Below are 24855 nucleotides of genomic sequence, written 5' to 3' on the forward strand. Positions count from 1 at the left end.
AGCAGTTTGACTGTAAGAAGTGCCCATCAAGCCAATCCAATTTGAGGGAGGTGCTTCAGGAAGTATGGGGTGGAATCTCTTCAGATTACCTCAACAAATTGACAACTAGAATACCAAAGGTCTGCAAGGCTCTAATTGCTGCAAATGGAGGAATCTTTGACAAAAGCAAAGTTTGAAGGACACAATTATTATTTCAATAAAAAATCATTATTTATAACGTCTTGACTATAATTCCTATTCATTTTGCAACTAATTTCATGTATGTTTTCATGGAAAACAAGGACATTTCTAAGTGACCCCAAACTTTTGAACGGTAGTGTACATATATACATATTTTTAGAATATATTTTCCTTAATTATTCCCCACAATCCCTACCACCCCTCCCCCAATTGGAGTAAACTAATAAACAATAACACTTGGGCTTCTACTTCCATCTTATACATATTATATACATTTTACAGAATCTATTTTACAATAGTTGTATTTTGCTTTGTTATAACCTCAATGTTTGCAAACAACGCAGGGCAAAAACTAAGTCTGGAGTGTCCCCGGAGTGACCACCCCCAAAACGTTTCAAAGCGGAACGGTTTCTATCCCGGAACTAAAGTAATGCATCAATAATTCTAGGGAGGAATTTTGTCCGTCGTTTGACAATTTCGGAGGAAGCAGTGTGTTGTGGAGGTCAAGTCAAGTCTCAGGTAGCTAGCTATCTAGTTATGCAAAATAAAACATCCCTTGGAAATTTAAGCAACTCTTTTTTATTTATTAATTGTGATAACAAGAATACTGTGTGTTGAATAGTGGAGTACTTAGCTAGGCCGCTACCGTTAGCGTGTCATGCTCTCTGGCTAACATATGTAATGTTAGCTAGCTTGCTATAGACAGATTGCCAGTGCCAGCATGTGAAATAGTAGCTAACCTAAGCGGACCGCATTTAGCGGTAATCATTATTCAATTTAACGGTATTGATTGAGATTCTTAATAAAGATGTTTGGCTGTAATGGGATTACCTACAGTAAGTAACTAGTTACTTAATGACTAGAATGTTGCTATCTTACATAACAGTCAGACTCTTGAGGAGTACACTGAATGCAGGCCCAGGAAAAACTAGGGTTCCATGGTCTGGTGTATTTGGGACTAATGATTCTCTTTCAGCAGATAGCTAGATAGATACTGCCCCAAATTCACTAGACCAGAAACTCTGTTTTTACCTGGGTTTGCATTCAGTGTATTTGGGTCATTCTAGTTTATCAAACCTGCGAGTGTCTCCAGGTTATCAGATCTGTGAATGTCTTCATTTGTACCCCTGTTGTAAAATGGTCAGAACTGTCTTTATTTACTCCTTTGTGAGCCTAACCCCTAATGTAACCACCCCCCCTCCAGGTTCTGAAGGAGACCCAGTGACAAAATTATTGACCAATCATGGTGAAGAAGAAGCGCATCCGCCTGATCGCTGAGATGGCCCGGAAGATCCGTGTGTACCGGGAGCTTAAGAATCGGCCACGGGAGTCTGAGAAGTATGCACTGGACTACGACACCATGACGCGACCGCACACCAGGAAGACCCTGCCCGTGCTTGCCTGGCAGGTATGTGTGTGGGGCACCAGGTAGCCTAGAGGTTAGAAAGCAGGACCAGTAGCCAGAAGGTTGATGGTTCAAGCCCCAGGCCAGGTGTAAAAAGTGGGAGCTTAACTAACAATCAGAAATTATAGTTATTTCAATCAAATGAAAGCATAAATGTTTGTTTTATTAACAATGAATAATGAGTAGAAAGTTGTGGGTCTCTGATGCCAGATCCCATCGACTACTGTTGTTCCCTTGATAGGGTTGCAAAATTCGGGTACATTTCCCAAATGTTTTTTCTGAAATCCTGGTTGGTGTGATTCCTGGATTTCCTGCTTATTTCTGCAAGATCCTGGGAACCTTCCGACTGTGTTTTTGGGAAAACCTGGGAATTTCAGAAACCTGGGAACCCTAGGTTTGGGGGAAAAAACCTAGAACTGCTTTATTTCTATTCAGGACGTGAGGAGAGAGAGCCGTCTCTTCTCCCTGCTGTCTGGCCTCAGGATGTTCGGGGTGGGCCACCTGTTCACACGCAAGTCCTGGCTGACAGAGCACCCTGAAGCACCTAGCTACTGGCAGGTCACCAAGGTCAAGGTGGACTACACTGCAGAAGTGAGTGGGGAGGGGGGTGGAAAGGAGTTTCAGGGGTAGAGGGTGAAGGGGAGTGGAAGCTTATAACACTGTTATTACACTGATAAGTCTGACTATAAAGCCTCATACTTTGTGTATATATAGTGTATGTATGTGGACACCACTTCAAATGTATGGATTCAGGCCATTTCAGCCTCACCCGTTGCTGACTGGTGTATAAAATCGAGCACACGGCCATGCAATCTCCATAGACAAACAATGGCAGTAGAATGGCCTTACTGAAAGAGCTCGGTGACTTTCAACGTAGCACCAACATAGGATGCCACCTTTCCAACAAGTCAGTTTGTCAAATTTCTGCCCTGCTAGAGTTGCCCCGGTCAACTTCGGAAGAAATGTCAGCACAAGAGCTGTTCGTTGGGAGCTTCATGAAATGGGATTCCAGAGCCGAGCAGCCGCAGACAAGCCTAAGATCACCATGTGCAATGCCAAGCCTCGGCTGGAGTGGTGTAAAGCTCGCCGCGATTGAACTTTGGAGCAATGGAAAGGCATTCTATGGAGTGATGAATCACGCTTCACTGTTTGGCAGTCCGACAGACGAATCATGGTTCGGCAGATGCTACCTGCCCCAATACATAGTGCCAACTGTAATGTTTGGTGGAGGAAGAATAATGGCCTGAGGCTGTTTTTCATGGTTTGGTCTAGGCCCATTAGTTCCAGTGAAGGGAAATATTAACGCTACAGCATTCAATGACATTCTAGACGATTTTCTTCTTCCAACTTTGTGGCAACTGTTTGGGGAATGTTCTTTCCTGTTTCAGCATAGCAGTGCCCCCGTGCACAAAGCGAGGTCCATATAGAAATGGTTTGTTGGGATCGGTGTGGAGGAACTTGACTGGCCTGCACAGAGCCGTGAACTCCATCCCATCAAACTAATTTGAGATGAAATTGGATCGCCGACTATGAGCCCAACATCAATGCTCAACCTCAATGGAAGCAAGGTCTAACATCTAGTGGAAAGCCTTCCCAGACGAGTGGAGGCTGTTATAGCAGGAAAGGGGGGACCTATTCCATATTAATAACCATGATTTTAAAATGAGATGTTCGATGAGCAGGTGTCCACATACTTTTGGTAATGTAGTGTACATGTTTATAACTCTGCTGCCTTCTCTGTAGAACATGGACCACGGCAGAGCATGGGGAGTCCTGACCTATAAAGGTGAGAATTTTCCATTCACACATCCTATATCATGCTCTCTTCCTGAAGAAAGAATAGGTTTGGCTTTCCTCTGTAGTACTCTGTAGTACCGACATGTGATTCACGATAGTGGTCGTGAACAGATAAGAGATGACAACCTTTTTATTTGTTTTCACAGAATGACATTTCAGCAGCTTTTCATATGCCTCTCTGTCATTGCATAATCTCTCATAGATGAAATAATGCCTAGGTTTAGGTTTCTTCAGCATTAACTTCGTCCCCAGGCTCAAATTGCTGGTTACATAGAGCCTGGTAACAGTTTAAGTGTCTATTGATGATAGTATCTTCTGACCGGGGGAGTTTTTTTAAAAGAGTTAATATATTTTAAAAAGTTAAATTATTACACCTTTATAGAGTTAGGGTTCCATGTTAGAGCACTTGTTTATGGAAACCGCTGAAGAATAATTGGCTAATGAGCTATCTGTGTCTCCGAACACCTGTGTGTAAACATAAGACGGAAGCCATAAACGTGTTGTAAACTGAAAAATACTATCGGCTCCTGTAGTCCAGCTATTGGGCTAGACAACAGTGTGCATTAATGTGGGACTTGAAATTGGTGTAGTTAAAATTGAGGCGGGAGCTGTAGCTGTAGCCTTGGCCTATTACACTGAACAAAAATATAAACGCAACATGTAAAGTGTTGGTCTCATTAGCTGAAATAAAAGATCACAGAAATATTCCATATACACAAAACGCTTATTTCTCAAATGTTGTGCACAAATTTGTTTACATAGCTGTTAGTCAGCATTTCTCCTTTGCCAAGATAATCCATCAACCTGGCAGGTGTGGCATATCAAGAAGCTTATTAAACAGCATCACTTTACACAGGTGCACCTTGTGCTTGGGACAAAATGCCACTCTAGAAGGTCCAGTTTTGTCACACAATGCCACAGATGTCTTAGGTTGATAGAGCATGCAATATGCATGCTGACTGCAGGAATGTCCACCAGAGCTGTTGCCAAAAAATGTAATGTTAATTTCTCGACCATAAGCCACCTCATATATTTAGAGAACTTGGCAGTTCTTCCAACCGGCCTCACAACCGCAGACCACCTTTAACCACGCCAGCCCAGGACCTCCACATCCGGCTTCACTTTCAGGATCGTCTGAGACCAGCCACCCGGACAGCTGATGAAACAGTGGGTTTGCACAACCGAATAATTTCTGCACGAACTGTCAGAAACCATCTCAGGGAACTTGATCTGCGTGCTCGTCATCCTCACCAGGGTCTTGACCTGACTGCAGTTTGGCGTCGTAACTGACTTCAGTGGGAAAATGCTCACCTTCGATGGCCAATAACACACTGGAGAAGTGTGCTCTTCACGGATGAATCTCGGTTTCAACAGTACCAGGCAGATGTTAACGTGAACAGAGTGCCCCATGGTGGCGGTGGGGTTATGGTATGGGCAGATGCTAATGTTGTGAACAGAGTGCCCCGGACAGGAATTGTCCGTAGAGCTCCGAGACAGGATTGTGTTTCAGCACAGATCTGGGGAACAGTACCAAAAAATGTCTGCAGCATTGAAGGACCCCAATAACACAGTGGCCTCCATCATTCTTAAATGAAAGAAGTTTGGTTGGAACCACCAAGCCTTTTCTTAGAGCTGGCCGTCCGGCCAAACTGCACAATCGTTGGAAAAGGGAATTGGTCAGGGAGGTGACCAAGAACCCGATGGTCACTCTGACAGAGCTCTAGAGTTCTTCTGTGGAGATGGGAGAACCTTCCAGAAGGACAACCATCTCTGCAGCACTCCACCAACCAGCCCAGACAGAAGCCACTCCTCAGTAAAAGGCAGATGACAGCCTTCTTTGAGTTTGTCAAAAGGCTCCTAAAAGGACTCCGATCATGAGACACAAGATTCTCTGGTTTGATGAAACCAAGATTGAACTCTTTGGCCTGAATGCCAATCGTTACGTCTGGAGGAAACCTGGCACAATCCCTATGGTAAAGCATGGTGATGGCAGCATCATGCTGTGGGGATGTTTTTCAGAGGCAGGGACTGGGAGACTAGTCAGGATTGAGGCAGAGATGAACGGAGCACATTTACAGAGAGATCCTTGATGAAAACCTGGTCTAGAGCACTAAGGACCTCAGACTGGGGTGAAGGTTCACCTTCCAACAGGGCAACGACCCTAAGCACACAGCCAAGACAACGCAAGAGTGGCTCTGAATGTCCTTGGGTGGCCCAGCCAAAGCCCGGATTGAACCTGATCTAACATCTCTGGAGAGACCTGAAAATAGCTGTTCAGCTATGCTCCCCATCCAACCTGATGAGCTTGAGAGGATCTCCAGAGAAGAACGGGATAAACTCCAAATACAGCTGTGCTTCTACAAAGTACTGAGTGAAGGGTCTGATTACTTATGTAAATATGATATTTCCGTGTGTAATGTTTATAAATTAGCAAAAATACAGTGCCTTGCGAAAGTATTCGGCCCCCTTGAACTTTGCGACCTTTTGCCACATTTCAGGCTTTAAACATAGAGATATAAAACTGTATTTTTTTGTGAAGAATCAACAACAACTTTTTTAACAAATCAAAAACTGAAAAATTGGGCGTGCAAAATTATTCAGCCCCCTTAAGTTAATAATTTGTAGCGCCACCTTTTGCTGTGATTACAGCTGTAAGTCGCTTGGGGTATGTCTCTATCAGTTTTGCACATCGAGAGACTGAACATTTTTCCCATTCCTCCTTGCAAAACAGCTCGAGCTCAGTGAGGTTGGATGGAGAGCATTTGTGAACAGCAGTTTTCAGTTCTTTCCACAGATTCTCGATTTGATTCAGGTCTGGACTTTGACTTGGCCATTCTAACACCTGGATATGTTTATTTTTGAACCATTCCATTGTAGATTTTGCTTTATGTTTTGGATCATTGTCTTGTTGGAAGACAAATCTCTGTCCCAGTCTCAGGTCTTTTGCAGACTCCATCAGGTTCTTCCAGAATGGTCCTGTATTTGGCTCCATCCATCTTCCCATCAATTTTAACCATCTTCCCTGTCCCTGCTGAAGAAAAGCAGGCCCAAACCACGATGCTGCCACCACCATGTTTGACAGTGGGGATGGTGTGTTCAGCTGTGTTGCTTTTACGCCAAACATAACGTTTTGCATTGTTGCCAAATAGTTCAATTTTGGTTTCATCTGACCAGAGCACCTTCTTCCACATGTTTGGTGTGTCTCCCAGGTGGCTTGTGGCAAACTTTAAACGACACTTTTTATGGATATCTTTAAGAAATGGCTTTCTTCTTGCCACTCTTCCATAAAGGCCAGATTTGTGCAATATACGACTGATTGTTGTCCTATGGACAGAGTCTCCCACCTCAGCTGTAGATATCTGCAGTTCATCCAGAGTGATCATGGGCCTCTTGGCTGCATCTCTGATCAGTCTTCTCCTTGTATGAGCTGAAAGTTTAGAGGGACGGCCAGGTCTTGGTAGATTTGCAGTGGTCTGATACTCCTTCCATTTCAATATTATCGCTTGCACAGTGCTCCTTGGGATGTTTAAAGCTTGGGAAATCTTTTTGTATCCAAATCCGGCTTTAAATTTCTTCACAACAGTATCTCGGACCTGCCTGGTGTGTTCCTTGTTCTTCATGATGCTCTCTGCGCTTTTAACGGACCTCTGAGACTATCACAGTGCAGGTGCATTTATACGGAGACTTGATTACACACAGGTGGATTGTATTGATCATCATTAGTCATTTAGGTCAACATTGGATCATTCAGAGATCCTCACTGAACTTCTAGAGAGAGTTTGCTGCACTGAAAGTAAAGGGGCTGAATAATTTTGCACGCCCAATTTTTCAGTTTTTGATTTGTTAAAAAAGCTTGAAATATCCAATAAATGTCGTTCCACTTCATGATTGTGTCCCACTTGTTGATGATTCTTCACAAAAAAATACAGTTTTATATCTTTATGTTTGAAGCCTGAAATGTGGCAAAAGGTCGCAAAGTTCAAGGGGGCCGAATACTTTCGCAAGGCACTGTAAATAAAAACCTGTTTTTGCTTTGTCATTATGGGGTATTGTGTGTAGATATTTTAGAATAAGGATGTAACATAACAAAATGTGGAAAAAGTCAAGGGGTCTGAATACTTTCCGAAGGCACTATATGAGTAGCTCGCCAAACAATTCTGAAAGTACATGCAATTTTCACGTATTCTGCCGCAAAACTCATAAACAAATCTCAAGTATCAGACACTGCAAGCTCCCAGCGGCTATATCTTGCCAATGCAACATTGACATTATCCCACCCCTGGTCAGCCACTATTGGCTTAAAAAGCCAAACCTAACATATCTTCCAATTAATTGCAATTAATCGCATCTGTCTGTGATGTGCAAGTTTGTCCATCACTCCGTGTGTAGCTAGTCGATGTGATTATCGTCTTGTGGGTTGATAGAAATACTTTCCCCAAAACCTTCTCATTAAATGTTAACTGCAAAGTAGGCTTACTTGGCAGAAGTATATCATGAGTAAGTATATCATTTGTATCTATTAATTGTTAGTTGCAAACTTTACATGAAATGAGCTGCTGCAGTACAGAACCATCACTAGACCGGAACATTAGATGGCACATTCCTTAACTTCTTGATGCACCCATCCCTTTAGCGGGATCATTTTCGTCAACTTCCGCTGCATTGCAGAGCACCAAATAAAAATGTAATTGCTAAAAATATTTAATTTTCATGAAAGCACAAGTGCAATATAGCAAAACACAGCTTAGCTTGTTGTTAATCCACCTGGCGTGTCAGATTTCAAAAGAGCTTTTTGGCGAAAGCATACCAAGCGTTTATGTAAGGACATCTCTCTCAGCAGACAAAACATTACAAAAAGCTAACAGCAGATTGGTCACGAAAGTCAGAAAAGCAATAAAATGAATCTTGAACCTTTGATCTTCGGATGTTTGCACTCATGAGACTCTCAGTTACACAATACATGTTCCTTTTGTTCCATAAAGATTATTTTTACATCCAAAATACCTCCATTTGGTTGGCGTGTTATATTCAGAAATCCACAGGCTCGAGAAGTCACGACAGGGCAGACAAAAATTCCAAATAGTATCCGTAAAGTTTGTAGAAACATGTCAAACGTTTTTTATAATCAATCCTCAGGTTGTTTTTACAATCTATAATTGATAATATTTCAACCGGACAGTAGCTTCTTCAATAGGAGAGAGAAAATGTCTGCTCCACTCTGTTGGCGCATGCAAAACGCTGCTGGCACCCAGCCATCAAATGACTCGATGTGATCTTTCTTGCTCATTTTTCAAACTAAAAGCCTGAAATTATGTCTAAAGACTGTTCACAAAATGTGGAAGCCATAGGAAAAGGAATCTGGTTGATATCCCTTTAAATGGAGGATAGGCATGCAATGGAACAGGGAGATTTGTTTCTCTTAGGCACTTCCTGGTTGGATTTTCCTCAGGTTTTCGCCTGCAATATCAGTTCTGTTATATTCACAGACAATATTTTGACAGTTTTGGAAACTTTAGAGTGTTTTCTTTCCTAATCTGACAATTATATGCAGATTATGGGCCTGAGAAATAGGCAGTTTCATTTGGGTACATTTTTCATCCAAACATCAAAATACTGCCCCCTACGCTCAAGAGGTTTTAAAAACGCGCACGTTTTTTTTCTCCTTTTTTTTCTTTTTTTCACATACCTAAAAAAAGTGTCTTCAGATTTAAGCATTGACATGAATTTGAACATCAACGTAGTTTGTCTACTAACAATTGTAATTTTTAGAGTAAAAAACAAACAATATAAAATATGGAAAAATACAACGGAACATAATTTGGGAAAATATTAAACAGAATTTGGGGGCGGGAAAAGATTTTATAGGGCCCCCGTTAGTTGTTTATTATCAATTATTTTACCAGCTATATTGACAGAGAACAGTACACTTAAGGACCTGGGGAAGAGTTGCAGGGGAGAGGACGAGAAGAATGTGCCTATTTGAAATCTTGAAAAAATGTGTAGCTCTTGACATGTTTAATTTTCTCATGCTAGAAAAGGTTGGAGACCCCTGTGCTAGATGGTGATGGACTGAGAGAACAGTCAATTAAAACCGGTGGCTGTTTTCGCCGCTCCTGCCATAGACTCCCAGTCATGTCCCGTTCTGAGGCGCTGTGAGACCAGACGTGGCTGATGGGCCAGACTACCTCCGCATTACTGCCATTTGACATATTTATCACAGCAGTGGTTGTGAAAAGAGATTAGGAAAAGATGACCAAGTCACCATTGTGTATATTATTATTTTCCACAGGCAAGCAGGAGAGTGAAGCAAAGGAGATGGACAAGGTGATGTACCATGACTGGCGTCTGGTGCCCAAACATGAGGAGGAGCAGTTCAAACTCTACAACCCTGTTCCCGAGCCCCCCATACGCTATGTGTCGTACCCGCCCCTGCTCCGTGCCATGCTCCTCGCCCAGCGGCAGAAAGATAAGCTAGGGTCGGCAGCTGAGGAGCCAACCTTACCCCTAAAGAGGGATGTCCTACTCAGCAAAGAGTACTTCAGAAGTCAGGAGAAAAAGAGGGAGAGGCAGGAGGGGACAGCAGTGTGAGAGAGGGGTCAAGCGGAAAGGGGGTGAAAGGTTACCAAGAAGGGACTGTGATGTCAACTTGGATAGATCATAGGCTGCGTTCTGTTTCTCAAAGTATTGAATTGGTGCAAGCATGGAGTTTTGACCATATCCTTTGCACCAATCCATTCCATTTAAATCCATGAGAAGGTGTAGGAGTGCACATCTCAGGAAAAGGGTAGAGAATTGGACCATCGCTATAGCCGTTTTCCTTTACATTCATATGAGCCTTCTATAACAATTCCACTGAATAGAAAGAATTTGGATTATCAGATGGACTTGAGTGACAGCTTGCTGTAAGGTTTCCACAACTGGCACTTGTCTCTTATGCGTATTGTGATGTGATGCTTGTGTGTTTGTATTGTAAATAGTAAAATATAATACTACATTATGAAAAGAATGGGCACTCTTAGTTTTTCTTAAAATTGATTCATTCTAACTGGATGACTGGGTTAAGATCGATAATAAATAAAAACTATTGTCCCACCCATGTCAAAGCAATTATTATTCCATATCCGTCTCGACAACTCTGATGTGTGTTTTTTTATCAAAGTTGCCGGGATGTCACTTGTCCTACTTAAAATCAGTACACTCGTAACAATTAAAGCATTGCGAAACTTCTATTCGATCAAATAAACCTTTTGCTTGATACGGGCTAAATGAAATACATGTTTTTGAACTCCTAAGAATGTTTCAGGTTAAGTACATGTTCGCTCATTAGATGGTTCTCTAATTGAACGTGTTCCCGCATATAAATACTTAGGCGTATGGATTTAACGTTTAAAAACAGATTGTGCTTTTCTCTAAGAAGTGGGAAGCAGATTATTCAGTCAACCTTTTTATCTGTTCTTGATTATGGTGATATTATTTATCAAAGTGCAGCTTCTACTACTCTTAAACCTTTGGATGCCATCATTTAGTGCCCTTCGTTTTATGACAGTTTTGATACTCATCACTGCATCCTGTGTCAAAAGGTTGGCTGCACTTGGCTGAAGACCTTTATAGATCTCTACATTAGTCCCTTTTTTTTTTGTTTTCAAGGCCCTACTTCATACTTCTGTCATATCTAACTTTTCTGTTAAAGCATATACACCTGAGTTGCCTAATCCGTTCACAGGATTGGTTAACTCTTGAGGTTCCAAGGATCTCCACCGAGCTAGATAAATCTGCTTTTAGTTTTAATGCACCGTATCGCTAGAACATAATTCTAAATACATTTCATCTTGATGTTCTGTTGCCATTCAGGCAATTTAAAGTATTGATTGAGGACGTATTTGTGGAGGAATGTCACTTTGTTTTACAATTTTTTAATTGTTTTTATATTTTTTGTTTTGAATCTTTTATTTTATTGCAGAAAAACCAGTATACAAACAGACAATGATAACAAATGACAGATTACACAAAGACCTTAAAACAATGTGTGTGTTTCTTTTAACAGCTTCTTATTAGAAGAATGTAGAGCAGTCTTAATGTCCTGCTCGAATTCCTTATAGAAAACACGTAAGAGTGTTTTTCTATTCGTGAATTTACATTTATGAATATTACATTTTGCCATTAGCACAATTAGATTTGAGGTAAAAATTGTTTTTCTTTATCCATATTATGGTTAAGGAAACCGAGCAGCACATTATCCAATAAAAAACAGAAGTCATCAAGAATATTAACAATTAAAATTATGAAAATCTTTCCATAATTGTTTTACATGTAGACAATGCCAAAATAAATGCAGAACTGTTTCTGTATGCTCAACACAAAGGACAGTTAATGTTAATGTCTTTTTTGAGTTTCTTCAGGTAATGATTTGCAGGGTAATACTTATGGATAATTCTGAAAGAGACCTATTTGACCTTATTAACAAGCGGGTATCTGTGTGGTAATTGTTTTTATATATTAACGACCACGCTAATACTTGTCTATGAAAAGCAGATCATTTTGTAGGAATCTTATCAATGTTATAGTTACAAAGTAACAAAATTGAAGCCTCCAAAATGGGAGAAGATGAGGGATGAAATTCCAAATTGAAGTTGGATTCTTTAAAAAATGCTTAGCCCAATTTATCTTAAGTATTATTCAAAGAAGGAAAATCAAAAAAATTGAGACCACCATATTCATATGTGTTCATAACGACAGATTTCCTAATATAATGTGTACCATTTATTCCAGATGAAGTTGAAAAGCATCTGGTCAAACGCTTTACCTATTTTGTTGTCAAGATGTAGAGACTGGGCTGCATAAGTAGGTTTGGAGATACCTTCAGCTTTAGAAAGAAATTCTCAACCTTTCAAGAATAAATCGCTCTGAACCAATGGTTCAACTTCTGTTTGTTTTTTTCAATAATAGGTATGAAATTTAATGAGCATCTTTCCTGTTGATTCTTAGACATGGTTAAACAAGGTATGTTAACTTTTTCCTTGACTGGAATATTGCATATAGAGGGTATCACACGGTCTTTAACAGCAAACAATTCACACTTAAGGTTTAGGCAAAGACCAGATGCTCCGGAAAAAATATTTATCACATCGACTACTCTAGGAATTTTATTGTACCTTTATTTAACTAGGCAAGTCAGTTAAGAACAAATTCTTATTTTCAATGATGGCCTAGGAACAGTGGGTTAACTGCCTTGTTCAGAGGCAGAACGACAGATTTTTACCTTGTCAGCTCGGGGATTCGATCTTGCAACCTTTCGGTTACTAGTCCAACGCCTTAACCATAACTGGGGCGGCAGGGTCCCTTATAATGTCCCTACCTCAATCAAGTAGAAATGTAAAATGGCTAAGGTAAGGGTTAAGTTTAGTGTTATAGGTAAGGGTTATGATTACAGTTAGGGTTTAGGGTTTGGTTCAGGGTAGGGATGTCCCAAGGAATCTGGATATCAGTGGCCGTTTATAGAGTGAGAGACGAGCAAGGTGTTTGAGAGCTTGTTTTTTTAACAGGAAAAACTATGGCAAATAAATGGTACACCGCACAACAACTTTCGAGTGTCTGCCCCAAATAGTTTCTTTAGAAAAGATGAAAAGAATTCACAAGATGTCCTTGATCCAATTGAGGAGTAAGTATATTTAAGTTATAATATTGTTAAGAAATATTTAGGCCTACTGTGTTGATAAGGCAAATTTTGATTATTTGAAAATAATTACTTTTTGCTGAGTTGATAACGTAATGTCGAAGGCAATATTAATTACTGTGTCGATAGGGGAGTAGGCTAGTGTACAATAATAATGTAATTTGATGTGCTATTATTTATTTCATGGATTAATTAAATGGTAAATGAAAATATACAAACATGTGCTATAGGATATATAAAAATGGTACGTTGTAATACACTACCCCTACATGCCATTGTGTGCTAAAGCTATGGGACATTCACACCTGCACTGAATAGAATGGGGTATGCCTTTCCTTGAAGGGCGGAAACGAGGTACAACATACAACTTCGATTGAAGACCTAAAATCACACCAGTATCATAACGGTATCCTATCATAGTGGGCATACGGGAGTAGCCTATTCTACGATAATATAACTTTATGTGCTAGCATTATTTATCTAATTGATTACATTTTAAATGTGGATGATATGTTACTTCATTCAATGATTACATTATTGTACAAGGTAGGTACAGGAGTAGCCTACAATAATAATCATGAGTCATTGAATGTGCTGTTAGTATAATTTATTTAATTGAATAATTAAATTGTAAATGGGGATGGGTAGGCTACTTCATTCAGTGAATACTGAATGTCTATCTTTGGGACCATGTTAATGAAGGCTTTTCAGCATTGAACTATGGCAATGTCTAACTAATTTCTGAATCTGTCTTTCTTTTAATCAAGAAGATGTGATAGCCAAAGCAACCAATCAGCTTCCCTGCAGCTGTTGAACCCACCACCCCCACAAGTAATCACATCCTCTTCTCCTGTGCAACCAAATTTGTCCACCACACAGAAAATGACTATTCATACGTCTGTGCCCATGTCAGTGGATGCCTAAATTTGAGAAATGTAAACAATATGCTACAGTAGTGTGTGTGTGTGTGTGCGTGCGTGCGTGTGGAGTCCCAAGAAAAGACATGAGTGTGATGTGCCCCTCTGTATCAATGTTGAAATGCCATAAATGAAAGATGGCAAAGGAAAAAGTGATGTGAGTGAGAGCTTATGGAAATAAAGACACCTTGGCAGTGCTTAATTTGTAAATTGGGAAGTGCAGGAACAAAAAGTGAGCCAGAGAGGGGGGTGACCCAGAGTACACTGAGGTACCAGAATGCATGAAAAAACTACTTTATAATAAAGCATTGCATGCATTATCATTGCTTTTGCATACCGGCATAGATCAGTATAGGGGGTTGCAGAAATTGCACACATGGAGAATTTTTTAGCTTAGGGTTCGGGGCTACAGGATTAACACAGAGAATTTGGCAAAATACAATGTATGTAGGCTGGTATATACAGTATCATCGGTAACAATTGTGTACAAGCCACCTAGCTAATACAATATTGGAGCTAGCAGTCATTAGTTAAGTTACATGTTAACCATAGCGATAGCTTAATTGGGGCGCAGTAGAGTTCACTGGCCGAATGCCGACACACCGGAAATAATAACTAAAACATTAAACGAGAAATGGTGGATGCTACCAGAATGATTTTGGGGGGAATAAACGTGGTGAGTGAAACATAGCACACTTCCTACCCGGTATTCCGCCGCTATACAACTTTGTATGCGTTATTTGTTGGCAACCTTTTTGGAACAGATTCCTCTTGGAACGTTCCACAAATTATACAAACCAGGGTCAAATTGACATGTTTGGACTCCAGCCCTTGTCTCCATTGACAGTGCATGTTAATGTATGGCGGTATCTTATGAAGCTAGGAAGATGTTAGGTAACTTGGTGAAAGGTATCAGTAGCTTATTTCCTGAATCACTCCCCACACTGCGCGTTCGCGCCCTACTTCCTGGCTGCTTTCCGAAGATACGTTAAGGACTTTCTTCCTTATTTTAACTTTTTCACTGTAGATGATGCAACGATGATTTTCCTCTTAACTATATTGGCAAGTGTTTTCCAAACAGGTTGGTTGCACTTATTATGGTTTTATATGACATTTCCTCAATTTCATATTCCCTACCCGGTATCCCATTCCGCCGCTATACAACTGTTGTTGGCAACCTTGTTATTTACGAAGATTTTGGAACAGATTCCTCTTGGAACGTTCCACAAATTATACAAACCAGGGTCAAATTGACATGTTTGGACTCCAGCCCTTGTCTCAATTGACAGTGCATGTTAATGTATGGCGGTATCTTATGAAGCTAGGAAGATGTTAGGTAACTTGGTGAAAGGTATCAGTAGTTTATTTCCTGAATCACTCTCCACACTGCGCGTTCGCGCCCTACTTCCTGGCTGCTTTCCGAAGATACGTTAAGGACTTTCTTCCTTATTTTCACTTTTTCCCTGTAGATGATGCAACGATGATTTTCCTCTTAACTATATTGGCAAGTGTTTTCCAAACAGGTTGGTTGCACTTATTATGGTTTTATATGACATTTCCTCAATTTCATATTGTTGATTGAAGTTAAATGCATTGCATATGTTCGATACTTGTTTGCTTGCAGCAGACTGGCGGTAGTGGTTAGTACTCACAGCTATAGTGATTCAAGTTTTCACCTGACACTGTAGGCCTGCATATTATGAACGTAGCAGAAGGTTCCGAGTTATTTTGCGAATGGAGTGGGACTCTAACTATTGCCTTGTGTTAGAGTTGCGTCAATTCGAATCTGGTATCAGGATAAATATGACAATGAGTCAGTATGCTATGTATTTTTTATTAACTAAGCAATAAGTGGTAAATGCAATTTTCGTATATACAGGCTCTTTGTCCCACCTCGCAGGGCAAAACAGAGAACTGACTTGTTCCTGACAAAGATATTATAAATATACTCTGACAGAGGTAGTTCCTGCTTCCGAGCCGGCCTGTCAGAGTAGAGACTGGGCGTGGTTTAGACTCACCCAGCCTATCGTTGATTGTTGGCGTAGAGCTGGTCCCGGCCCCCAGGCGCTCCAGTTGATAGATGTAACTGTTGCTGTGAAGAATATCTATGCGCTCATGCTCGATACTGTTATCTCGCACCTGGCTCCTGTTATCTAACAAAAGACTGTTTGTTCTCGCAACACTACGTTCTGAATGTGCCCCCTCCAACTCATTGCACAGTTCCTGTCTTCATGTTATTCTGTATTTTTACATCACGAGAAAGGCCCATGGCCCTGAAACTGTTAACAATGTTTCATGTCGGCTATGTTTCATAACACATACATACATCCACACAAGCCAACAGCAGATAATATTCAATCACATATATGGTAACGGGCTATAGTGCATAACACAGAATCCTCATACTTGTGACATTTGTGTGATCGTCCATCGATTGCTGTTTCGTAAATTGCCAATATTGGAGGGTCAGGGTAGAAGAAGTTCAAGCCGGCTTTAATCATAACCGCTGTCAGATTGGCTTTTTCATTGGCAACATTACCATTCAAATGCGTTGATAACCTATTTATCATCACTATAAGTTGTCTTTATAGTGCTTTCCTATGTCTACGCTTCGGAATTCTAATGCTGCATTCAAAACAACTGGGAACTCGGGAAAAAACGAGCTCCGATTGGGTAAAAGCCTCTTTCTGGAGCTCCGAATTTTCGACGTGAAGATCACTGAGGTCATGATTTGACCTCGTTTTTCCCCGAGTTTCCAGTTGTCTTGAAAGCACCACAAGCAACAGAGCAAACAGGTTGTCACTAGTTACTACAGCCGCAAAGTAATAAACCCCGCCAATTTCTTTAATTTATCTTCTTAAATTTTGATTGTCAACATAACCCTTAACCACACTGCTAACCTTATTCCTAACGTTAAATTAAGCACATTTTAATCGTACAGCCAATTTAGACTTTGTGGCTGTGGTAATAGTAGATACCAAGAAACGCTTTCACAAAAACCTTCACTGATCACGCGATCGTCCCAGCTGTACCCAGATAGGAAGAGGAAGAGCATGGCCAAATTCGGCGGAAAATCTGTCTCCCTCCAGCAGGTGGTGTTTCTTTACCCACCAAGCAATGAGTTTTTGTATGGAGATGTATCGAAATATGGTCAACAAAAAATGGAATGGCTTATTTGGTCGAATAAGTTTTGTAATGCACACATTGTTTTGAGTGTACTGATATAAGTAGGACACGTGATATCCAGGCAACAATGAGAAAAAACACTTTATATCGGAGTTGTCGCGAGATGGCTATGCATATTCATATCATGAGGCTAGTAGCATAGCATCTCTTCATTGGATACGGGTGGTTGACATCGACAACCCTCGTCGAATATTACAATAATGAGATGTGTCCACCAATCCAAAGAAAGGATAGGCGGGAGCTAGTCAGCCCGACGTTCTTCTTTGTGGACAATGACTCAAATTGTTAGGGCGGAGAGACATGTATTTTGTCAGTATACCCATAATCTTTGCTGTAACATAGTTAGAACAATTCCATCACGGACACTGTATCCAGTTTCACTATTTGCCACAAAGTCAAAATTGTCTAGGCCTACAGTATATCAAAACAATTAATGAAAACAAAATTGTGCTTTTTGGTCATCATTTAAGGTTAGGCATAAGGTTAGTAGTGTGGTTAAGGTTAGGGTTGTGTAATCAGATTTTAATAAGATACATTGTAGTCATATGCGGGGTTTATGACTTTGTGGCTGTGTTAACTTGGGAACCAGGTTCCGGTGACGCTAGCAATCTGATTGGTTGGTCGCACTCACACAAGAGCACCACGGCGCAAGCGAGTCTATGATATGGGACGAAGAAAACGGTCATTGCCTGTTCAGCAGGAAAAAAATGAGGATTTGGAGGCAAAACATGCACGAATTGAGGAATCTGATGGTAAGGTGCTATTTCATATTTCACGCAAGCCAAAATGTATGGTTTTACAAGCAACGCTTTATGGAAGGTGTGTGGGGGGGGGGGGTGTAATCCGACACCTCCTCAGCTCATCAGTTATCTAAATCCTCTCTAGAACATTTTAAATTGGCCATGAGATATTGTAGTAATAGTCACATCACAAATGTGATATTTTGTTGCTTGTACTTGCTTGGACTGATTATGTGTATCACATATGATTGTTAAAAAAAAACAATTATCACACACACGGGATAGGTGCAGTGAAATGTTTTGTTTTACATGGTTAGCGATAGTAGTATGGCGCCCCTGGAGTAAATTCGGGTTAAGTGCCTTGCTCATTCAAACCAGCAACCTTTCAGTTACTGACCCAACGCTCTAACTGCTAGGCTACCTGCCACCCTAACAGATTTGTACGTTTGCCATAATCTGTGGGCTAGATTTAGTTTCCACCATATTGCTCACACACCCCAGCTGCCGATTTCAAATCTACGAGGTATGGCCAATCAACAAATGTCATAGGCTAGGGTTTGATTTGGGACTGGACATGATGGTCATGCTTTTGTCCTAGGTTGGACGGGTGTCAATGAGCACAGCTTCATAGCTGTGAAACCGGATGGTGTGCACCGGAGGCTAGTGGGAGAGATCATCCAGCGCTTTGAGAAAAAGGGCTTCAGATTGGTGGGAATGAAACTAGTCCAGGTAAGAGCACACACACCATGATATACATCCATCAAACCCACACGCGAGGAGAAGGAGGAAGCACTTCATTAGACAGCTTATTAACATAGTTTACAACACTTGTACGCCATCTTTCAAAACAAACAGGCAATAATTTGCCTTTCCAGAGCAGTGTGAAGGGGGTAACTGGAGAAATCTTGTAAAATATATTTAAATAAAATATGTGATTTATGTTTGTGAAAGGGGCTTATGATATACTGTCTGTGTTGGATCTCTCTCTGATGTGATGTGGGTGGGTGTGTGTGTTCGGCAGGCGTCCGAGGATCTCCTGAGAGAGCACTACAGGGACCTGAGAGACAAACCCTTCTTCAATGGATTGGTGCGCAACATGAGCTCTGGACCCATCGTTGCCATGGTGAGATAGCATGCCTACTACTACGTACACAGCTGCCCTCTCCCGCTCAAGATATTTTACATATTTTATTATTGTTTACACAATTTAAACGTTACTGGTTATCCACGTTAATGTGCACATCCCTAGTTGTGCAATTGTTCATCCAGGTGTGTATATGTGTGCATGTGTTTAGGTGTGGCAAGGTCTGGATGTGGTGAAGATGTCTCGCAAGATGCTGGGGGAGACCAACCCGGCAGACTCCCTACCAGGAACCATCAGAGGAGACTACTGTTTGGAAGTGGGCAGGTAAAGTGTGTCTGTGTATTGTGTGTGTGTGTAACTGGTGTGAAATGGCTAGCTAGTTTGGTGCGCACTAATAGCGTTTCAATCAGTGACGTCACTTGCTCTGAGACCTTGAAGTAGTTGTTTCCCTTGCTCTGCAAGGGCCTCTGCTTTTGTGGAGCAATATAGGTAACGATGATTCGTGGGAGGCAGTTGTTGATGTGTGCAGATGGTCCCTTGTTCGAGCCCAGGTAGGGGCGAAGAGAGGGATGGAAGCAAAACTGTTACATGTTATCATCAGTGACCATGAAATTATATCTTGTTGACTTTCTGTGTTGTAGGAATGTGATCCATGGCAGTGACTCTGTGGAGAGCGCTCAGAGAGAGATCTCTCTGTGGTTCAGGCAGAATGAGCTACAGTGCTGGGAGGACAGCAGCGGACACTGGATCTATGAGTGACACACACACACCACTTGTAGACCACCCAAGTGCCTTCAGAAACTATTCATACCCCTTTACTTTTTCCACATTTTGTTTTTCCAAGCGGGATTAAAATTGATTTAGTTGTCATTTTTTTGTGTCAACGGTCTACACAATACTTTGTCAAAGTGAAAGAAATTCTAACATATGTACAAATATTCTTGAAAAATAGAAAACAAATATGTCTTTGATAAGTATTCATACCCTTGAGTCATGTTAGAATAACCTTCTGCAGCAATTACAGCAGTGAGTCTTTCTGGGTAAGTCTCTAAGAGCTTTGCACACCTGGATTATACAATATCTGCACATTATTCTTTTGAAAATTCTTCAAGCGCTGTCAGGTTGGATGTTGATCATGCTAGACGGCTATTTTCAAGTCTTGCCATATATTTTCAAGCTGAGATGAGATGAAATAAAAGATCCCTGAAATGTTCCATATGCTCAAAAAGCTTATTTCTCTCAAATGCTGTTCAATTTGGCCAAGATAATCCATCCACCTGACAGGTGTGGAATATCAAGAAGCTGATTAAACAGCATGATTATTACACAGGTGCACCTTGAGCTGGGGGCAGTAAAAGGCCACTCTAAAATGTGAAGTTTTGTCAAACAGAACAACGCCACAGATCTCTCAAGTTTTGAGGGAGTGTGCAATTGGCATGCTGACTGCAGGAATGACCACCAGAGCTGTTGCTAATTTCTCTACCATAAGCTGCCTCCAACCTTGTTGTAGAGAATTTGGTAGTACGCCCAACTGGCCTCACAACTACAGACCACGTGTAACTACGCCAGCCCAGGACCACCACATCTGGCTTCTTCCCTTGTGGGCATAGCCGCAGGAAGTAGTTTGAGGGTGGGGCTGCTGCAAAAATGCTTGCCTGCGCTGAAGATGTCTGTTTTGGTCCACTAATACAGGACTAGTAAAGGCCCAGAGCACTCATTTTGTGAAAACATTTTACAAAATGTATTTTGAGTGTTTACCAGCATTTGTCTGATTATTATCTGTAAAAAAAGTTAATATGATAATACTTGCTTGATATACAGTGAATTCAGAAAGTATTCAGACCCCAGAGTTCCTCTGTGGAGATAGGAGAACCTTCCAGAAGTACAACCATCTCTGCAGCACTCCACCAATCAGGCCTTTACAGTAGTGTGGCCAGACGGAAGCCACTCCTCAGTAGAAGTCACATGACAGCCCGCTTGGAGTTTGCCAAAACGCACCTAAAGGACTCTTAGACCATGAGAAACAAGATTATCTGGTCTGATGAAACCAAGATTTAACTCGCGTCATGTCTGGAGGATACCTGGTACCATCCCTACGGTGAAGCATGGTGGTGGCAGCATCATGCTGTGGGGAGGTTTTTCAGTGGCAGGGACTGGGAGACTAGTCAGGATCGAGGGAAAGATGAACGGAGCAAAGTACAGAGAGATCCTTGATGAAAACCTGCTCCAGAGAGCTCAGGACCTCAGACTGGGGCGAAGGTTCACCTTCCAACAGGTCAAAAACCCTAAGCACACAGCCAAGACAACACAGGAGTGGCTTTGAGACAAGTTTCTGAATGTCCTTGAGTGGCCAGCCAGAGCCCAAACTTGAACCCGATCAAACTTATTTGGATAGAGCTGAAAATAGCTGTGCAGCGACTTTCTCCAACCAACCTGACAGACCTTGAGAGGATCTGCAGAGAAGAATGGGAGAAACTCCCCAAATACAGGTATGCCAAGTTTGTAACGTCATACCCAAGATGACTCGAGGCTATAATCGCTGCCAAAAGTGATTCAACAAAGTACTGAGTAAAGGGTCTGAATACTTACAGTTGAAGTTGGAAGTTTATATACACCTTAGCCAAATACATTTAAACTCAGTTTTTCACAATTCCTGACATTTAATACTAGTAAAAATCCCTGTTTTAGGTCAATTATGATCACCACTTTATTTTAAGAATGTGAAATGTCAACAATAGTAGAACAAAATATTTATTTAAGCTTTTTTTTATTTTATCACATTCCCAGTGTGTCAGAAGTTTACATACACTCATTTAGTATTTGGTAGCATTGCCTTTAAATTGTTTAACTTGGGTCAAATGTTTCAGGTAGCCTTCCACAAGCTTCCCACAATAAATTGGGTGAATTTTGGCTCACTCCTCCTGACAGAGCTGGTGTAACTGAGTCAGGTTTGTAGGCCTCCTTGCTCGCACACGCTTTTTCAGTTCTGCCCACACATTTCTGTAGGATTGAGGTCAGGGCTTTGTGATGGCCACTCCAATACCTTGACTTTGTTGTTCTTAAGCCATTTTGCCACAACTTTGGAAGTATGCTTGGGGTCATTGTCCATTCGGAAGACCCATTTGCGACCAAGCTGACATCCTGACTGATGTCTTGAGATGTTGCTTCAATATATCCACATAATTTCCCTTCCTCATGTAGCCATCTATTTTGTGAAGTGCACCAGTCCCTCCTGCAGCAAAGCACCTCCACAACATGATGCTGCCGCCCACGTGCTTTACGGTTGGGATGCTGTTTTTCTGTTTGCAAGCCTCCCCATTTTTCCTCCAAACATAACGATGGTCATTATGGCCAAACAGTTCTATTTTTGTTTCATCAGACCAGAGGACATTTCTCCAAAAAGTAACATTTTTGTCTCCATGTGCAGTTGCAAAGCGTAGCCTGTTTTTTTTAGTGGCGGTTTTGGAGCAGTTGCTTCTTCCTTGCTTGGCGGCCTTTCAGGTTATGTCGATATAGGACTTGTTTTACTGTGGCTATATATACTTTTGTACCTGTTTCCTCCAGCATCTTCACAAGGTCCTTTGTTGTTCTGGGATTGATTTGCACTTTTCGCACCAAAGTACGTTCATCACTTGGAGACAGAACGCGTCTCCTTCCTGAACGGTATGACGGCTGCTTGGTCCCATGGTGTTTATATTTGCGTACTATTGTTTATACAGATGAACGTGGTACCTTGTAAATTGCTCCCAAGGATGAACCAGACTTGTGGAGGTCTACAATTGTTTTTCTGAGGTCTTGGCTGATTTCTTTTGATTTTCCCATGATGTCAAGCAAAGAGGCACTGAGTTTGAAGGTACAGTGCCTTGCGAAAGTATTCGGCGTGGAACGACATTTATTGGATATTTAAAACTTTTTTAACAAATCAAAAACTGAAAAATTGGCCGTGCAAAATTATTCAGCCCCCTTAAGTTAATACTTTGTAGCGCCACCTTTTGCTGCAATTACAGCTGTAAGTCGCTTGGGTTATGTCTCTATCAGTTTTGCACATCGAGAGAATGACATTTTTTCCCATTTTTTCCCATTCCTCCTTGCAAAACAGCTCGAGCTCAGTGAGGTTGGATGGAGAGCATTTGTGAACAGCAGTTTTCAGTTCTTTCCACAGATTCTCGATTGGATTCAGGTCTGGACTTTGACTTGGCCATTCTAACACCTGGAAATGTTTATTTTTGAACCATTCCATTGTAGATTTTGCTTTATGTTTTGGATCATTGTCTTGTTGGAAGACAAATATCCGTCCCAGTCTCAGGCCTTTTGCAGACTCCATCAGGTTCTTCCAGAATGGTCCTGTATTTGGCTCCATCCATCTTCCCATCAATTTTAACCATCTTCCCTGTCCCTGCTGAAGAAAAGCAGGCCCAAACCATGATGCTGCCACCACCATGTTTGACAGTGGGTATGGTGTGTTCAGGGTGATGAGCTGTGTTGCTTTTACGCCAAACATAACGTTTTGCATTGTTGCCAAAAAGTTCAATTTTGGTTTCATCTGACCAGAGCACCTTCTTCCACATGTTTGGTGTGTCTCCCAGGTGGCTTGTGGCAAACTTTAAACGACACTTTTTATGGATATCTTTAAGAAATGGCTTTCTTCTTGCCACTCTTCCATAAAGGCCAGATTTGTGCAATATACGACTGATAGTTGTCCTATGGACAGAGTCTCCCACCTCAGCTGTAGATCTCTGCAGTTCATCCACAGTGATCATGGGCCTCTTGGCTGCATCTCTGATCAGTCTTCTCCTTGTATGAGCTGAAAGTTTAGAGGGACGGCCAGGTCTTGGTAGATTTGCAGTGGTCTGATACTCCTTCCATTTCAATATTATCACTTGCACAGTGCTCCTTGGGATGTTTAAAGCTTGGGAAATCTTTTTGTATCCAAATCCGGCTTTAAACTTCTTCACAACAGTATCTCGGACCTGCCTGGTGTGTTCCTTGTTCTTCATGATGCTCTCTGCGCTTTTAACGGACCTCTGAGATTATCACAGTGCAGGTGCATTTATACGGAGACTTGATTACACACAGGTGGATTGTATTTATCATCATTAGTCATTTAGGTCAACATTGGATCATTCAGAGATCCTCACTGAACTTCTGGAGAGAGTTTGCTGCACTGAAAGTAAAGGGGCTGAATAATTTTGCACGCCCAATTTTTCAGTTTTTGATTTGTTAAAAAAGTTTGAAATATCCAATGAATGTCGTTCCACTTCATGATTGTGTCCCACTTGTTGATGATTCTTCACAAAAAAATACAGTTTTATATCTTTATGTTTGAAGCCTGAAATGTGGCAAAAGGTCGCAAAGTTCAAGGGGGCCGAATACTTTCGCAAGGCACTGTAAGCCTTGAAATACAGCCACAGGTACACCTCCAATTGACTCAAATTATGTCAATTAGCCTATCAGAAGCTTCTAAAGCCATTACATTTTCTGAAATTTTCTTAGCTGTCAACTTAGTGTATGTAAACTTCTAACCCACTGGAATTGTGATACAGTGAATTATAAGTGAAATAATCTGTCTGTAAACAATTGTAGGAAAAATAAATTGTGTCATGCACAAAGTAGATATCCTAACCGACTTGCCAAAACTATAGTTTATTAACAAGACATTTGTGGACTGGTTGAAAAATTAGTTTTAATGACTCCAACCTAACTCTATGTAAACTTCCGACTTCAACTGTATGTAAATGTGATTTAAAAAAAAAACTATTATAAATTTGCAAACATTTCTAAAAACCTTTGTCATTTGGGGTATTGTGTGCAGATTGATTAGGGGGAAAAATGATTTAATCAATTTTAGAATAAGGCTGTAATGTAACAATGTG

The 24855-nt window shown here is 41.1% G+C and overlaps 2 protein-coding genes across 8 annotated transcripts; both read left to right on the forward strand.

The window, feature by feature from the left end:
• Positions 1-581: 581 nt before the first annotated feature.
• On the forward strand, positions 582-10478 carry mrps34 (mitochondrial ribosomal protein S34). The gene is made up of 5 exons (XM_021624339.3): positions 582-699; positions 1385-1588; positions 2021-2176; positions 3329-3371; positions 9672-10478. The coding sequence occupies exons 2-5, from the start codon at positions 1424-1426 to the stop codon at positions 9968-9970; spliced, it is 663 nt and encodes a 220-aa protein (XP_021480014.1). The 5' UTR covers positions 582-699; positions 1385-1423; the 3' UTR covers positions 9971-10478.
• A 3775-nt stretch (positions 10479-14253) lies between these two features.
• On the forward strand, positions 14254-20196 carry nme3 (NME/NM23 nucleoside diphosphate kinase 3). 7 transcript variants are annotated; one of them, XM_090192920.1, is made up of 7 exons: positions 14667-15053; positions 15442-15495; positions 17748-17910; positions 18497-18627; positions 18920-19021; positions 19194-19306; positions 19624-20196. In XM_090192920.1, the coding sequence occupies exons 3-7, from the start codon at positions 17823-17825 to the stop codon at positions 19739-19741; spliced, it is 552 nt and encodes a 183-aa protein (XP_090049046.1). In that variant the 5' UTR covers positions 14667-15053; positions 15442-15495; positions 17748-17822; the 3' UTR covers positions 19742-20196. The 7 variants fall into 7 exon arrangements, with proteins under 7 accessions (XP_021480019.1, XP_090049047.1, XP_090049048.1 ...); XM_090192921.1 differs by lacking the exons at positions 14667-15053; positions 15442-15495 and adding an exon at positions 14321-14648; XM_021624342.3 differs by lacking the exon at positions 17748-17910 and having other exon boundaries at positions 14665-15053.
• Positions 20197-24855: the final 4659 nt, after the last annotated feature.

The sequence above is a fragment of the Oncorhynchus mykiss genome, chromosome 12, assembly GCF_057628025.1.
Source record: "Oncorhynchus mykiss isolate SJ-2025 chromosome 12, ASM5762802v1, whole genome shotgun sequence".
Taxonomy (NCBI): domain Eukaryota; kingdom Metazoa; phylum Chordata; class Actinopteri; order Salmoniformes; family Salmonidae; genus Oncorhynchus; species Oncorhynchus mykiss.